The sequence below is a fragment of the Miniopterus natalensis genome, chromosome 9 (assembly GCF_054644295.1).
Source record: "Miniopterus natalensis isolate mMinNat1 chromosome 9, mMinNat1.hap1, whole genome shotgun sequence".
NCBI classification, from domain to species: Eukaryota; Metazoa; Chordata; class Mammalia; order Chiroptera; family Miniopteridae; genus Miniopterus; species Miniopterus natalensis.
In genome coordinates, this window is record NC_142089.1 from 40,980,844 (window position 1) to 40,998,711 (window position 17,868).

A 17,868-nucleotide genomic window follows, 5' to 3' on the forward strand; every position below is an offset into this window, starting at 1 on the left:
TATGTCCTTTGGTGCAGTTTATTCAAATGTTTCACTCTTTTTAAAATGAGGTTGTCTTAATATTGTTTTGGGCACTGTTTATATATTTTGGTAACTACTTTATCAGATATAGGGTTTGTAAATAACTTTTCCCATTGTGTGGCTTTTCTTTCCATTCTCTTAGCAGTGTCTTTTAAAGACCAGTTTTCATTATGATGAAGTCCAGTTTATCAATTTTATCTTTAATGGACTGTGTTTTTGGTGTCATATCTAAAAAATCATTGCCTAGCCCATTCAGATTTATATATTATAAACTTTTCTGTATAACAAGCTGTTATAACAAAGTACATGTTTTATATATACATAACAAACATATATATATACACATGTTATACTTTGTTTAAAAGTTTTAAAAGGCAATTCTTAATAGTCCTCTATTGAGATAACCTATTTTATGACAATTCATTTCATGATATTTTCTAGAGAATGCTGCAAAGAGGGGATGAAAACTGTACTATCTGTATTATAGCTAGATTAGTTACAATTAATATCATAACCAACTAGTTATTAAGGTCATGAGGAAATTTTTCTCATTCCACTCTAATATTATTATCAATAATAAATTATAGGAGGCAACTGCCAATATTATACTGTAAGATATGTTATGTGGTAAAGACTAATAAAATCAACATATCAGTATTAGGAGTGATTATTTCAAAGCATCATATTTTCTACCTTTAACATTTCATCAAGTTCTTCAAGGTGTCATTTTCAAATAAACTCAGAATACTAAAGAATATTACCTGTGTGACTGTCTTTGTCATGGGAATATTCATTCTTTCTGATATTTTCACTTCCGGTAGAATCATCATGTTTTTTGACATACCCATTCTGCTTTGGTTTGAACTACTATATGCTTTCATTTGAGCTCCTTTTACTGGGTTGGTAAAGCCAATAACAGACCTCCTTGGCTGAAGGCCAACGCTCCTATACCAGGAAAAGAAAACAATACAGAGGACCCACAATTGAAGAAAAATTAACCAACGATAAAAAGACTTTCATTTAGAAACATGAAAACAATCTAGACATATAAATAAGAAATAGTAATAATACTTAAGAGCTCATTAGGGGTAAGCACAGTTCTAGAATGTTTACATGCATTATGTCAATATTTCCGCACAACTCTTAAGAGGTTGCTATTACTATTATTTATATGAAATCACAGAAGTTTAAAGGGAAACATTTCTACTAGAGTTGAAATTTAAACCCAGGCAGTAAGATCCAAATTTCACATTGATTCCTCTGGGTCTGTTTCCTTATCTGTATAATAGGGATAATAATAGTATCTAATTCATAGGTTATTTGAGGATTAAAAGAATTAATTTATATATTATGGTTAGGAAGTATCTAACATGTAGTAAGTACAAATGAGTGTAGAGTGCACTTACATAGGCAGATTAAAGCATGAGTATAAACCTGGGAAAGAATATCATTTCTTGCCTAAGCAATTACATAATAATTTTTAATAAGAAGAGAAGTTATAAAGTCATAATCAAAATGTTTATATCCTGAAGTAAAAATATGATTTCACTTTTGGATCTACTCTGTAAATTCATTAGGACAAAAACCTACCTTATCATTCATTCATTCTAGTATTCTGATTGTACTGTGGATTTCTATAAAATAAGGATAATTTGCCCTTAGACTTTAAAAAGGAAATATATTTCCAAAGAAAGTGTTTTTAATGATAGTGTTACTTTTCAAATCATAAAAGATCAGACTACAATAAAATATTTGTAAATGACATCAATCCACTTTTCATATTTTATTCACAGCATTTATTACTCCTTGACACTTTGTTGTTGTCCACTCCTCTGCTAGAATATAACCATGTTTAAGGCAAGAACTTTGTCTTGTTCACTGCTACGTCCCTAATACCCAGGACAGTGCCCAGTATACTGTGGGCACAAAACAAGTATTTTTTGAAGTAACTAAGTAAGTTCCATTCATGCTGCATTGTTTTTAAGTATTCCACCTTATCCTCCCTACTTCAGCCTCTAAACAACTTTACCTCCAACACCGCTAAGAAAATAAAAATGACCAATCAGGTAAAAACTCTTTAAATTATTTCTCCACCTTCATTAAATTCTTCTTCCATATCCTACAAACTCATATAAACCCATCTTTATTTATTTCTTTCTCTTTCAGTAGAAGAGTTGCCATTCTCATCTAAGGCTATCTTTCTACTTATGCTTTGAAATGTCTTACTACTGTCTCAGGGACACTTCTCCATCAATAATTCCCTGTCTCCTATATCTTATTTCCTATCTTTTACCCTTGGCATATAATTATGCCCCAGTCATCCCCTAATTTAAAAATCTTTCCTTTAGCTATGTCTTCCTCTATCTATTTACTGTATTTCTCCTTCCTTTCATAGTCTAACTTCTTAAAATACTAGACAGTTATACTGGCTACTTCGTTACTCATTTGCTTCATAATTCACTGCAATCCAGTTCTACTTTTTCCTCTCCTCTCCTACTGCACAGAAACTATTTTCATTAAAATCACCTAGTCCTCCAAACTGAAATCCAAGGGACTTTTTCAGTACTTATCTTTGCAGCATCTGACAGTTGTCCATTCCCCCTTCTTCAACTTCTTTGGGGCCTCCAGTCACCTGACCCTTCCATTTTCTACCAACTAGTACCTTTTAGGTTTCTCTTCTTTCTCTACTCAATCCAGAATACGCAATTCATCAATGGACTTACTTTTATATATATATATATATATATATATATATATATATATATATATACACACACACATATATATATATATTTTTATTGATTTCAGAGAGAGGAAAGGAGAGAGAGAGATAGTTGAAACATCAATGATGAGAAAGTCGTCATTGATGGGCTGCCTCCCGCATGCCCCCGAATGGGGATCGAGCCCGCAACCCGGACATGTGCCCTGACCGGGAATCGAACTGCAATCTCCTGGATCCTAGACCAACACTCAACTGCCATGCCCGGCCGGGCTGGAATCACTCTTTTAACATAATCTTCAACTCTTATTTTCTTTCTCCTTGACATTTGCCCTCTCATCGTTACAAAATCCAGTCTTCCCATTCTATTTTTCCTTTATTAGTTTCCTATTTTGAGGATTACACTGAGGCTCAAACCTCAGTTATCTGTCTTCACACTATACACACTACTCCTGAGTAAATATAACAAAACACATGGATTACATGACTACTTATATTCCACTTCCTTATGGTAATCTACATCATCATCACTATTTCCTTTCTCCCATCCCTTAAAGATTTTATATCTTGAATTACTGACTCTGAGTATTTCAATACCTATGAAGGTAATCCTGCTAATACTATGGTTTCTTAGTTCCTTGAAGTCTTCTCGCATAAATGATATTGTCATCCTTGCTATGTCAGCTAATTACTCCCATGTTCATAGCAGGTCAACCATCACTTCCTATTTTTCCATAGCTTGGGTGAAGACAGATTAACAAACAGAGTATACCAAGTAGGGGTAAGTTTCACAGAGAAAAATAAAGCAGTGTAGATAAGGAGGAAGTATTGTTATATATATGTGGGGTGGTTAGAGAATTCTTTGATAAGGTGACAGCTAAAGGAAATGAGTGAGTCATGGGGTCATCTAGGGGTACAATATTCCAAAAGACAGCAAGTACATCTTTTTTCTTTTTTTATCCTTACCCGAGGATATTTTTTCCTTTGCTTTTCAGAGAGAGTGAAAGGGAGAGAGAGAGAAACATTGATGTGAATGAGACATCGATTGGTTGCCTCCTACACACCCCCTACTGGGGCAGGGGATTCAGCCTGCAACCCAGGTTCATGTCCTTGACTGGAACCGAACCTGAGACCCTTCAGTCTGGGGGCCGGTGATCTAAGCACTGAGCAAACTAGCCAGGGCAAATACATACATCTTGAAGTGGGGAAATAATGTGCCTGATATTATTTAGAACAATAGTCAGTGTAACTAGTCAAGAGGAAGAGTCCAAGGTGAAATACTGTAAGGCAATGTAAGTAGTGAGCTTTAACTCGGAGTGAAATGGGAGGCAGAGGTAGAGGAAGGTTTTGAGAAGAGCCACAGCCATTACTATGTTGAGGATGTTGGCAAGGCCATTTATGTGGTTACTGCAGTGTTACAGTGACTTACATTGGAGTGGTAGTCTGGACTTATTTTGCAGATAGAGATGGTAGAATCTGCTAATAGAGTGGGATTTTAGAGAAGTCAAGGGTAACTCCAAGGTTTTTTACTAACAGAAAGAGTAGAAATTGCCATTTCACTACAGAGTTGGTTAGAAAATTAAGTTCAGTTTTGGATATGAATTTTGAGATGTCTTATTAACTTCTAAGTGCAGATGTTTGATTTTTTAAAGTCTGTTTTCTTGGGAGAGGTGCTGGCTAGATATATAAACTTGTGAATCATCAGTGTATAGGTGATTTTTAAAGGCATAATGGTGAAGAAACGACATTTAAAGACTGACCCCAACAACACTCCAATATTTAAACACGGAGAAATGAAGAAGTAACAGCAAAGTATTTTGACAAGAAGCCATAAACCAAGGGAAGAACTAGGGAAGAGTGGTAGTGTCCCTGAAACCAAAGGTAGTGAATGAAAATTCAAGAAGTGATAAACTAGATCAAAGCTGCTGATGGGTGAGTTAAGAATTGAACAGACATGGCCATTGAATATGGCTGGGCAGCTACTGTTGTTGACCTTTACTAAAACAGAAGGTTCTCTCCCAAGAACTTTCAACAAGTTCTGCTAAAGAAAAATTAGCTGAGCTGGAGGAGATGGAAGAGATGTTCAAAATTTGAAGAGAGAGAAGAAAAGGGGTCTGGAAATATGGGAGAGTGAACTAATCAGGGAGCTTTAGCGGCATTGCTGAGCAGCATTAAGGGAACACTTAAACTTATCAGCAAGACAAGTCCTCGGAGCTGTGTGCTTTCGCCAGCCTCTTATTCACCTGTTGCAGGAACAGAAGAATGTTGTAAGCAGGAACGAGCTTTAAGGCAGGATGGAGTGAGGAGGAGACAGAAAAAGATACCCGCGACTACAGAGCAAAGTAATGTTCAGTTAGACCGCTCTCAGAAGTTGAAAGGGTTGCACGTGTAGGCACAGGGTGTAGGCAACTAGCTTGAGTCTGCAGAGTGAAAAAACGGAGTGCTAGGAGGGTGGTTCTCAACAAATTCGGTCTTTTCTCATAGAGCAAGCACAGCAGGAGGTTTGAAAAAGGCTGTACTGGGTCAAGGAAGGAGAGACATTGCCGCCTGGAAGGTTCGAGGGCTGCTGACTGAGCCCAGCTGAAGCCGGAGAAAGGCTCTGAAAGGGTTGCTTCCCTGCGCGACCCAGAGGGAAGGACTAAGGTTTTAGCGCCGGAACTTACATTCCGAGGTTCTGCTGCTTGCGGCTGCCTCCTGGAGAGGTGGGCATGGTGGCGACTGGCTGGGAAGGGGTCGATCACCCCCTTCCCATCCGGTTTCTGGAGTCCCTGTACCCCAACCCCAGGCGTTAGCGGCTGGGGCAGAAGCACCCGAATGTTTGCCGGGCGCCATGGAGACGGTGGAGCTCAGGCTCAACAAGCGGCCGCGCGGTTGGCTGGCGGCCGCAGGCCAAGGAGGAGGGCGGAGGCGGAGGGGAGGGCAGAGGGTTGGTGGAGCAAGAGGAAGCTTGGGGAGACGACTAGAAGAAGGAGGCGGGCGGCCCCGGCCCCAGGCCCCTCCCAGGCTCCGAGTCTCCCCGGCTGCAGGCGGATGGATGGGGCTTCTTCAGGCGGTGGCGGCAGCAGCGAAGGTGGCGGCGGCGGCAGCGGCAGCGGCTGTAAGTGCAGCCTCCACAAACCACCTCTCCTCTCCTAGTCCTTTTTGGGACGAGGGACTCCTGAGTTGTCCTCTGTCCCCTTTCTCCCCTTCCCCTCCCCCACCGTAGAGTACCGCCCGGAAGACCCCTAACTTCCGGGGAGGGGCTGCGGCTCGCTTCCCCTCCCAGAGTGGCGCCGGCGCATGCGCAGCTCCGCTCCGCCCCTCCCAACCCCCCAACCTGGTCTTTCGCTTTGGCGGTGGCCACCGGAAGCCTGTGCGGAGTGAGTTTGCCTAGCCCCGTTCGCCTCCGCCCCTTTCTCCTGTGGGCCTCTGATCCTGGTGGGGTGGGGCTAAGCTGACCTCCCCTCTGTGGCTCCGCCTCTTTTCCCCAGCATCTCGGGGTTCTGTCCCAGCCCACCGGAGGCTCCGGCTCGCACCGCAGCCCTTGGGGTGAGCAGGGTCCTGGGCAGATCTGCTCTTTTTAGAGGGAATGAGGGAGGGAAGAGAGATCCTAAGAGGGCATTATTGTGAGGGACCGAGGTTCTCCCAGCCGGTGGAAGGATTCCTGGGAACAGATGCCTCCCCCTCCTTTGAATGGCCTTGTTCTTCCAGCTTTTAGTGGAGAGATCTCTGGCCTGTAGCTCATCTCTGGTCCTCCTCGCTTGCTGTGTGACCTTGAGCGAGTCACCACCCCTTTCTGGGCCCCAGTTATCCATCAAGCTTTCTCCAACACTAAAATTCTTAATTTTGCAGAAAAACTTATGCAGTAACAAGAGTGTCCGGTCTCCTGAGGCCGCTTAGCCGAGATGACCTGGAGTTGACTGAACCTTCTTTCTTCATTCCTGGGTGGAATGAGGTGACCTATTTATTGGGTCGCTTTTATTCCTTTACCATTGGTTACAAATTGCATGACTCAAGATTCGTTAATGTTTTCAAAAATTGTCATGGGATCCTTGTTCTAATTCCTGGACATCTTTTAAAAATTAGAGATAGGGTGAATGGTGAGCTTGTGGTACTTTCGTCTCTGGTCTAGTTACTACTGAGGCTCTCTTTCCTTTGATCCAGATGGTGTGGTGGCTCGATTCTCCCAGTGCCTGGCTGAGTTTCGGACGTGGTTAAGAACCAACTGGTTGAGGTTCAATGCAGACAAGACGGATGTGATGCTGGTAGGCAGGGGCACACTTGGAGATTAAGGGAGGGAAAATCCAAACTCCCTCAAGTACTATCAATATACTGTTCTTATATGTCCCATTGTTTGAGAACTGCGAATGGGCCAATAATTTCCAGAGTTTGGGTGAGATAAAAATAACATGTCAGTATAAGAACTATAAAAATATCGGTTGGTGATAATCTGATAAAATAGGGCCACTGGATAAAACTCTTTATGTAAAAATTATGAAAAGAAAAACCTAAACTGTTCTTTGAAGAACCAAAAGGCTATGTGAGTGTATTGGGCTGGCGTTAACAATAAAAATCAAACTAATATAAAGATGCTGATGCTGATTGTCGAATAGATGAGGGGCTTCCAGATGTAATGCATTACTGCTTTGTAACCTGCATCCTGCCTACTAAAGTAAAAGTAAACTCTCAGCCTTTATCTAAAATGTCATTTTAAAAAATAAGTGGTATTTAGGTATTTTCAACCAAATTAGTAGTTATCCATAATTTTTTTTTACCGCACATTGTGTAGGCTTTCACTTTTAAACAAATTTTAGGAAATAGTTAAAAAATCTCAAAAGGAACTCAGGGACTCTGAAAATTGTTAGATATAGAATTTGTTTTTAGGGTTTTGTATGTGCTGTATTAATCTTGTTTCATTCAAACAGCCCCAGAGTCTAAATTGTTACAAGTATTTTTGGGGTGCATTTTGAGAGGTACCTTTTTGAGTTGCGTAACAGGATGTTTATATGGTATGGGTATATATTACTTATATTTGAATCAGGTGTTGGTACTGAATAAAAGGTTATATTTCTTAGGATATGTAAATTGCCAGAATTGTTTACTAATTGGTTAGTTTAAGGTATTGGTTGAAGTAAAATTGTGACCTTAAAATGCTTTTGTTAACAGGAAAATAATAATTCTGAGTGGTTCTTGTGTGTGTATTATAGCTTCTATAAAATTGTTTAATAACTTTAATGGAGCATTCAGTAAATTGCTTAAAAATAATTTCCCAATATAATAGCAGTTTTGAGTAGCTTAATATAGTAAAAGTTAATGTTAGTTTCCCTGAAAATAGAAAGCCTTAGGTGGGGAATGGGAACTAAAGAGGCATTTATTCAGGCTTTGTATAGTGATTTTTTTTGGGGGGGGGGGGGGACATTAGCCACAAACCTCACATAAAATTGGAATTAACCACACTTTTTAGTTTAACTTTAAACATATACTACAATTAACAGAACTACTATTCTGAATGTCACATTAATAAATACTGTAAACCATAATAATTTTACACAACTCATAGGTATTGGTGAATTTTCTCATGCCTTTAACTCTATCATGTCTTGTTTTCAGCTCTTCTAATATCAGTAGTCTTTCAACATTTATTTTTTTGTTAACCCAAGTATAAATATTGACTGTTTGCATTTGAATACAAAGAAGACATCTGTTGTATTAATCCAAAGTGCTGAAGAACTCAGGGTAATGGATGGAAGTAACGAGGTAGATGCTGGATTAATAAAAAGAATGTTCCAAAAATTAGAGTTTTATTTTTGAGAAGAGCAGCTTCTTCATGACACAGTGAGTTATTGGAGGTGTTTGAACATAGGCAGAAAAGCCTAGTAGTGAGTAGGAAAACATAGTGAGGGACTCCTACCTAGAGAGGGGAGAAATAGACCAAAGACCTTTAAGGTCTCATCTAACACTAAGATTCTATGGCTAATGAATACTTAACTTTTACATATTTGATACTGAAGAGGTAATCAAGAGTTTTGAAAAAGACTTCACTTTCCTTAAGGTGGCTCCTAAAATTTGTAAACATATATCCCTAGAATAAAATGGGAGTAGAACTATACTGAATTTAGTAGTCACATGGTACCAATGACCTACAGTATTGGAGCTGTTTCTCTTTACATTTAGAATCTCTGAACCCCCCCTCCAAACGTCACTGGACCCACTTTTATAAAGATGGGAAAGAGAAAAATGTAGAGGGAGGTTTTTTCTCCCTCTATACCATAATGCCACTAAAAATTAGTAAAATTAATACACAGTATTAATAAACTTAAAGATCACTTGTCATTAATACCCATTTCAAGTACTTCTCAGACCTCGTTTTTCCTGACAATTTCAGAATTCATTCAGTAGTTTAAGAGGCTGTGATCCCCAGCTTTTTATCACAGTTGGGACTTTTATTGATGGTTTAACTGAAGAAGCAAAGATTAAATGGGCCTAAGCAAGCAAATTATTCCTGTACCTTACATTTTTGACAACACTTTAAAATTTTCCTTTTGGTAACAAGCTACAGAAATTTCATATATTAGCTTTCGTATTTAAATGGAAAATCCTTTATCATCATGGTATTATAAAGCCTGAGTTTCTACCTTGAGGCCCCTTATTATTTTTATCTTTACCCACCTCAAGTCTATGCACATCCACTGTTCTTTGCCTTTAGCTGTATCCATCAAACATCTAAAGTGAAAATTATGTGACTGTGAACTGACTTTAAAAAGCCATTTTTATTTCAAGTCCTAAGGATTAAGGTAATTCCAACAGGGTAACTTAAAAACTATATATCTATGCTAAAATATTTATTCCCCCAAGGAATCCTGAAATACACTTTTATATAAGTATTCTAAAAAATAAAATGAAAATACTGTACAGTACAGTTTATGGTAAAACTTGTTTGTAGATTTGGGAACCTTAAAGTTTTCCTTTCTCTTCTTTCCCTTGCTTTTCTTTCAGTAGAAAATGTGCATCAGATGTTTATGTTTAATTGGTTTACAGACTGTCTGTGGACTCTTTTCCTGTCAAATTACCAGGTAATGTCTTTTCACTTAGCAGCTACTTCATATATCTGTAAATGCACAAATTATTATTGGACATAAGAATTTCAAGTTAATGTTGAATCTTTAGAAATAGGAAACTGCTTAACAGTCTAGAATTCTAAGGGAATACAAACACCGTAAGAAAACAGCCTCCCCCATATTGCCTTGTAAGTTAAGTATTAAAGAAAAATTTTATATACGCACATTTGTGCAATATATTGTAGCACTGGCATTACATTATTTGGAGAGAATGAGCAGTTTTCATAGTTAACTTGGTGATTTTGGTAGTCATTTAAAAAATTGCATTGAGAGGAACCCTTGTACATGGGGGGGGGCTGTCCTTTTGAAATAAGACTTTTAAACTCCTGGTTTAGTAAAATATGTTAATGCATGTTTTAATATCACCTTTGCATTAGCCAGTATGTACCTTAGTAGTGGAAGTGAAATATGTTTGTTATTTTGCAGTCATTGGCTCTGGCAATCAGAGCTGGCATTAAGGCCCATTGACAGTTCTAGGCCAATATGTTATAATAAACTTTCAAATTGCAGGCATTGTAGGCATTGCAAATAAGTTCTCCCTACATGCAGTCAAATCAGAGATTATGTCCATCAAAGAGCAGCTTTTCAATATTTCACATTTAAAATTGTTTCTCTAGTGGAAAATTCGACCATTGCACACTTACTTGTTACTGGCATGTCAGCAGGTGTGTGAGGAAAAGCAAAGCGAGGAGGATGGCAGACTACCTAACACAATCCCTTTTCTTAATCTCTGCCCGTATCGCTAACATTTTGAGATACTGAATTTTACATTTCCCATTGCAAATCAATCGAGGGAGGAGTATATATGTCAAGGGATAACTGCTTTAAAAGCGCACTACTTGCCGCTGTTGCATCACAGCAACATCCGTTTTCCAGCAATGCACTTCAGAAAAGGCCTACATGTAAAATATAACGTGTCTTTTTCCCTGCGGCGTGAATGCCAGAGGCGGTGCCTTTGGCACCCCTTGACTTCTCTAGATCCGAGAGTCCTCTGTCCTGGCTGGAGTCGCCGATCGGCCAGGTCTGGGACTTCCTGAGATGCCCACCTCCCTCCACACCCACCTTGACTCCGCCCCCGCCGCCCAGCACAGGGGGAGGGGGGAGGGCTGCCGCGGGCCCGCGCTCCAGTCCCCGCTCCCGCGCGCGCCGCCTTCTCCCTCCAGTCCAGCTCCGCCGGGTAGCCGCGAGGGGGCAGAGTGGGGCGTGGTGGGCGCGCTCGGGCTGCTTCTGCGCGTTCCCGCCGAGGCAGCGGCGGCGGGAGCGGAGAGGAGGCGGGAGGCGGCAGCGACTGGAGTCCCGTTGCCGAGTCTCACATCCGGGTTCTGGCCGTGACCCAGCTGTGGCCGTAGCGGCGATGTGACCCGTCAGTACGGCAAATATGGCGGAGGTAAGGGAGCGAGCTCCCCCTCCCCGTCCCGGAGCCGGGCGCTCCCGGGCCCCGGCCGGGGAGGAGTGGAGTGGGCCTGGCTAGGAGAGGCCCAGCCCTGCTGGCGCCACTGCCCACCTGTTGTCCGGAACAGGCCGCGCTCTGGGCGGAAGCTTTTCCTGGAACTTAGTTGGGATGGGTGCGGGGGCTGGAGGGACCGGAGGCATAGTTGGACTTCGGGGACAGTTTGAAGGGTCGGGAGCTGCGTAGTACTGCGTGCGGGGAGAGACCCGGGGCGGGGGCGTCCGCTGAGCGGGGGCGCCTGTGGCGCAACTTTGCCGCCGGGTTCTAGGGGCCGAGAGAGGAGCTGCCGCTTCCTCTTGCGAAGTTTCTTCCCTCCCTGACCGAGATGCTGTTGCGCCCTTCCGCGCCACCCCCGCCGTCGCTGCTGACAGCCAGCCCGTGTTGGTGGGGAAAGCCCAAGGCTGGACGGCCTTGGAATAACTAATTTTCCTGATGGAGATAGTATGAGCTTGGAGAAATGAACCTGGCCTTTCGCAATCCAGCCCTCTAGGATGCGGGAGTCTCCCCATTTCTCCAAACTGTTCCATCCCTCCGCCCCAAGGTAGAAAGAACCTCTTTTTTTCTCTACATTTCAGCAGAGTGGCTTTTTACCTTCCCCTATTTCCCTTTCCTGGCATTTTCACCCCATTCCAAATCTAGTCGATCGTTGTCTTTTAATATATTTTTTTCTCCCTTGGGGAAGTTTGTTTTGTTTGGTATTTTTTTGCCCCCCTTTCTTCGGTGGTATTTACTTTAAATATTTGGCCTCAAACTGGTGGACAAACAACACTGTCTTGATTAATTTGACCTTAGTATATGAACTGGCGATTTAAATTTTTGCTTCTGATTTAAGCCGTAACATTCGATTTTTACAAAACTTTTTTCTTATCCCAGGAAGAATTTTATTATTCTTTACCTTTCAGTTCAAGAGGTGTGATATATTTAGATTTTTGTTTTCTTTGAGTACAGCCACTATTAATGATTGATAAGGCATTTCTCTTGTGTGAATTGCCATTTGCATGATCTCAGAGGCACCCAAAAACAGATTCAGGAAGTAGGCAACTTTTTACCATCAGCCCCCAATTTTTGTCTTTTTTATTTGGTAATTGAAGTCAGTGGAGAGTACTTTTATCAAAACCATAATACCTCCTTTTTAAACCTTGGAATACAGAAACATGACTAAATTAAGGAAAGTTTATTTGGAGGTCTTTTCATGTACCTGTTGCGTTAACTGTATTCTGGAATGGTTCTTAGGATGCTCCTGCTTGCCTTATGGAAACTGGCTTTATACTTATGTCCTGGAGTATTTGCTATTAAACAGGATGAAATTTTGCTGTAGCCAGCCTGTTTGCTACCAATATTCTTTTTAAAACATTCAATTTTTCAGATTTAAGATTAAATTTAACCTTATATTCTATTTCTTTGCTCTTTGTGGTTAAAGAATTGTATTTTAATTTCACATGAATTGGAGAAAACATGGTACTTTGTGTTTACTTAAATGTGACTGGATTTAGTCCACTCAGCTGAAAGAATTTTAGTCCTGGTGAGTCTTAAGTGTTTTTCCCTTCATATATAAGAGGAGGGAGGGGTTGTATGTAGCTGACTTTACATATATTTTATCAAATAGTCTTTATTGGATCATCCTGTCAGTGAGTATTCATTGGATAAGCAGCAATGTGCTTGCCATGTTATAGGTGTTGTGGTTTCTTCCCTAGTTGTGCTGCTCACAATGGTTTGAGTTTTAAGTTCTGTAGTCATATTTTAAAGCAAGATATTATTGAAGGAAAGTAACTTACTATATGAAAATATGGTGAAATTTAAATTTTTAAAAAACCTCACCCAGAAATTTTCACTGCCCAGCACACTGAAAACTTACTACGTAAATGGAAGTATATTAACATTTTCTTTCTTGTTTTAGAAGTTAAAGATGGTTGCATTAGTGTAATAGAGGAAAAGCAATATTTTGAATCATCAGTCATTTCCTAGTATTTTCAAGTGTATATTTTAGTTTTCTTAAAAATTGCATCGCTTAGAGAATGGAACTTGCATTCTGTAAAAACACTTGCGTGGTTCAATTTTAAGAAGAAAAACCCTGAATTTTGTTTTCAGCACATTTATTTAGGGACCTGGTATCTTTAAAAAATTCATCTTTTACATTCTTCAGTTACTTGTAGATGGTTTTCTTGATAGTGAATTTGGAAGAAGAGTGGAGTAAACCTTCATCTGTGTCCTACAAAAAATCTAAAACAGCTGAAGAGGTGAAAAGTAAAATTAATTTATAATATTCTGGTTTCAACATTTTAATAAAGATGATTTTAGTGACTGCTCATTTAAAAAAATTAGATGAAGGAGAAATGCTTGGTTTATAAAGTGCTTTTACTTGCTTTTGTGTGAGTTTTCTGGAGATTCATTCTTTATGATCCATGTGGTAAAATAATTCAAATGCTGGCTCTATTTCTTTGGTTAAGTAAACCTGAGGATTGAAGCTAACTGATGAAGTAACAGTAAGTGCAAAGCAACAAAATGCGTTTATTCAATAAATCTGAGGGGAAAACAGATTATTGAAGAAGCATGTCTCCAGAGGAAAAAATGGAGGTATTATATGCTTCTGGGGGTTTTGGTTGTTATTTCCTACATAGGAGAATGACCCTGGCCTTGTTTGTTTGTCGTCCCCCACCCCAAAAAGTATTTAATTCTTGAATACAAATTACTTTAGATGTAAATAGAATATACCACTTTTTCATACTTGGTCTGATCATCTCAGTCCATAATAGGAAGTAACTAATTAATGATTCTTCAAATTGCGGTAACATTAAAAACAATATGCTTAGAAGAAATGGCATATGCTCCCTTTTAAAAATACTTTTTGGTAATATTTTTCATTCTTTATTATACCTTAAAGTTATTTATCAACATTCTAAAAGAAGACTCTTCTAGTCACACTTGAAATTACAGGGCAGTCACAATTTTACAAAGGCAGTGAGAAAGAAAGAATAAGAGGAAGAAATAGTTGATCCTTTGGGTTTTATAAGGAACGTGGTGTAGGGACCTCTGGGAAGGAACAATTTGTCTTTATTTCAGAGTTTGTAAACACATAAGGGACTTTTTTTCTCTAGGAAAAAAAAAGCCACAGCATAGCGCAAGACCTATCTTTTCACTTAGGCCATATTGCTGTTATGTAAAGAGAAGAAAATTTAATGGACTTGCTTTTCTGTGTTTTATGTATTCTGATATTTCCAAAAATTATACATAATCGTTTATTCACTATCACATCTATTCATTCATTTATTTAAAAACATACTCCTTGTTTAATATTTTTTTAGTGTTTTTGGGTTTGTTTTTTTTTAAGGAAATGTGATCATCTTGCTATTCTTGATAGAATTAATTTCTACTCTAAAAACTTATTTTGCTACAATGAATTTAGATCTTAAATAATTCTCTGTATTGGTAATGAAATTTTTTTCTTTTTATAGTATTTATAATTCAGAGTTAGTAAGGATTTATCGAAAGTAATCAAGAACATCAGTGCATGAGATTCCTTAAAAGCTTAATTCAGAAGAAGTAATAGGTAAAAAAGTGCTTGATAAGGTAGGAAAGGTTGATGGGGAATATATAGACGTGAATTAGTTTTAGAGAATTCTTGTGAGACTAATCAGTTTCCCAGATAATTTGGAAATACAATGTTGCCATTGGAACTTTAGCATGTCTTTATGAAAAGTAATTAACTGTATAGAAATTTCTTTGTTTGAACTTCAGATTGAGTCCCCTGTACATTTCAAAAGATTTGCAAATGGTTTCAAAAATAATTGCAGTGATTAAACTGTTCAAGTACCATTCTTTGCTTGGCAGCCATTGTGCTCGACTTATTCTACGGCTTAGAAGAATGACTTATAATTATGCTTATGTAGATGTGCAGTTCATAAAGTAGTGCCCCTAGAAAGCTTTTTGCAAATTGAGATCCTCTTTTCCCAATAGTCCTAGATTAAAAAAAATAAATTTTGAAGAGTCTGTTAAACATATCCCATCCATTTGGCTAAGGATTCCTTAGTAGTAGTATGTCTTATGATAAATTCATAATAAAAGTAAAGAACTTTTATTGTAAAGGAATTTGAACTAAACTTGAAGAAATTTAAATCTTAGAGAAAATGAAACTAAGCAAAGAGTTGTAATTTGTCCTAGGTCCTGCAGTTAGTCTGTGGCACAATTAAGACCGGAACCTCGGCTTCTGAATTCCTAAAGCTTAATAATAGTAATTCATCCTTTAAGTCATTACTACTATAGTAAGTTTGTTAATTTTTACTCCAAGACTTAGTTATTACTTAACCTTTTTATGCTCTGGAATTCCTCAGGATAACAGCAAAGTTAAGTGATTTAATTTTGTATGGAGGAAGAGGGATGGTGAGCTCTTGGCATAGTCCCTTCTGCCTTTCCCGCTATGGAGTAAGGCCCTTAGCTTCTTCCTGGCTTCTGTTCTGACGCCCATCTGTGTGAGAATCTCCATTTTAGTGTCTACGTTACTAAGTAGGTGACATACACTTAAAGAAATGGCGGCAGAATTGGTTTGAAGGGAAAAATTCAGTTATATTAATATGCTCTTGATTGCCTGGAATTAAAGAATCTAAAGATTACTTCATGTTTTTACTACCTTATTATTTTTAAATACTGGTAATATTCTACTTTATTTATTTATTTTTTTACTCTCTCCCAATTTATAGTTTTCTGGTGTATGGGATATTTCTCACCGTGTGCTAGAAAAATATAAAATCATTTGAACATATCTGAGGCATTGAATATTTGTTACAACTATTAACAACTTGATTGACTAAATTGTATACTATATGGGTCAAGGTATAAAAATTGCTATAAAAGTTAATAGGTTTCATTTTTTAAATTTGATTTAGCCTACTCATACTGTGTGTATGTGTCTGTCTGGTGTTATGTTTTCCATCTCAAACAATTATGTATGTACCTAAAAGAAAACTAGGTTATTTTTCAGAATTACAGACTTGGTAAAGAAAAAATAGTGGTGAGTACTAGGTTTTTTTAACAAAGAGTAAAGGAAGAAAATGAAAATGTCTCATAATTCTACAAGACAATCTTCATTGACTTTCTTTTTAAGAAACAAGGAATAATGCTTGTAAATAGTTAGAAATCCCAACTGTACAGAGAGGTGTAAAATGAAAAAACCCTTCTCTCCCTGACCCATTCCTTAGTGGTAACTGTTGTTAACAGATTCTTGTATATACTTTTGGGAAAAAAGTTTTTTATGTATATTCTAGCCCAATTTACTCCCTTACTCTACACATCTCCTTCCCTCCCTCCACCCCTCCCTCCCCCCCATAGACACACACACAAACATACATATGTATGTATTTTTATATTAATCAATATAAACATCTGTGTCCTTTTTGATGGATTAATAGTGTTCCATTGCTTGGAAGAACTATATTTCCATTTCTAACTAAATAGTGGGCTTTAAAAATTTCCCCCAGCTTTTTGCTATGAACAACTTTGTGATGATGAACATTATACATCTTCGTGTTCTTTATTAGGCATATCAGTAGGGTAAGTTCATTTTGGCAAAATGATCTCCCGAGCAGTTAAACCAACTCGTATTTTTACCAATAATATATGAGTTCATTTAAAATAATTTTAATCCCCAATGTAAAATCTTTACTGCTTACATTTAATCGTTTGAGCTTTTTCTAAAATTTGATATTGTTGCAAGTGAGTACCTGTATGGCTTTAGTTTTATTTTTTTCCCCTTCTTTCTCTTCTCCAGTTTACTGTCGTCATTGCTGGTAGATTGTTGCAGTTTTCCTGGAGGGTATTAAAGATACCATTTCCGAAGGAGACATAGATAATAGTCTGACATGACCAATGATGACTTGCAGTCACATTTTAAACCTTTGGACAGATGAAAACCATTTGAAAAAGAAAAAGAGAATAAGGGTAAAGTAAGGGTAAAGGAGAAAGCAAATGAAGAGAAATTTTTTTACTTGTTTACCTGGGAGGTATAGAAGGAATCGGGCCCTAGGTTTTAGTTCCACCTTTTTCATCTACCATGGAATCCTAAATAAGTCACTCTGTCTTTCTGGGTTTGCTGAGATACAAAATTAGGTAGCCGGGGAAGGTATTATTGCCAGGTTTATGGTTATGATCATATAACCATATATAGTCCTATATATAAATGTAAACTAGTTTTAAATACGTAAATAAAAAAGGCCCTCATTCCATACTGAAATGCCCTGTATTATTATTCTAAACTCATATTTTGAAAGATACTAATTTTGTTTGTTGGTTGGGCAGAAGTAATCTTTACAGTATAAACTGTTTTCAAATGCCAGTTTTCCAGAAGCTCCCCTTTTTCAAATTTATTTATTTAGTAATCAGTCATAGTTTTTCTTTTTTTTTAAATTAAATTTATTGGGGTTATATTGGTTAATGATCTTATTTAACTGGATATCATTTCAAGAAACTGATGTCATTCCCATCCTTCCCAAATCAATACAATGGAATTTTATTTTGAATATAGAATACTAAAATGTGTATGTGTAGGTTAAACCATCCCTGCTTTCCCTTCCCCATCCTAATCTAGATAC

General features: G+C 38.3%; 2 protein-coding genes across 7 annotated transcripts in view; one reads left to right on the forward strand and one right to left on the reverse strand.

The window, feature by feature from the left end:
- Positions 1 to 5,480, reverse strand: part of DNAI4 (dynein axonemal intermediate chain 4) — a 63,797-nt gene extending 58,317 nt beyond the window's left edge. Inside the window, exons 1-2 of one of the 2 annotated variants that reach the window (XM_087820504.1) lie at positions 5,404 to 5,480; positions 783 to 966 (exon numbers count right to left, since the gene is read on the reverse strand). In XM_087820504.1, coding sequence (XP_087676630.1) covers positions 783 to 966; positions 5,404 to 5,450 — 231 coding nt within the window. In that variant the 5' untranslated portion in view covers positions 5,451 to 5,480. The remainder of the gene's footprint in view (positions 1 to 782; positions 967 to 5,403) is intronic. The other variant, XM_087820505.1, reaches the window with a different exon arrangement.
- Positions 5,481 to 5,755: 275 nt separating this feature from the next.
- The window catches only part of MIER1 (MIER1 transcriptional regulator), a 51,895-nt gene continuing 39,782 nt past the window's right edge, over positions 5,756 to 17,868 (forward strand). The window contains exons 1-3 of one of the 5 annotated variants that reach the window (XM_016208214.2): positions 5,756 to 5,837; positions 6,884 to 6,984; positions 9,719 to 9,792. In XM_016208214.2, coding sequence (XP_016063700.1) covers positions 5,771 to 5,837; positions 6,884 to 6,984; positions 9,719 to 9,792 — 242 coding nt within the window. In that variant the 5' untranslated portion in view covers positions 5,756 to 5,770. Of the gene's footprint in view, positions 5,838 to 6,740; positions 6,985 to 9,715; positions 9,793 to 11,131; positions 11,225 to 17,868 lie in introns of those variants that run through there. The other 4 variants (XM_016208168.2, XM_087820506.1, XM_016208196.2 and 1 more) reach the window with 4 other exon arrangements.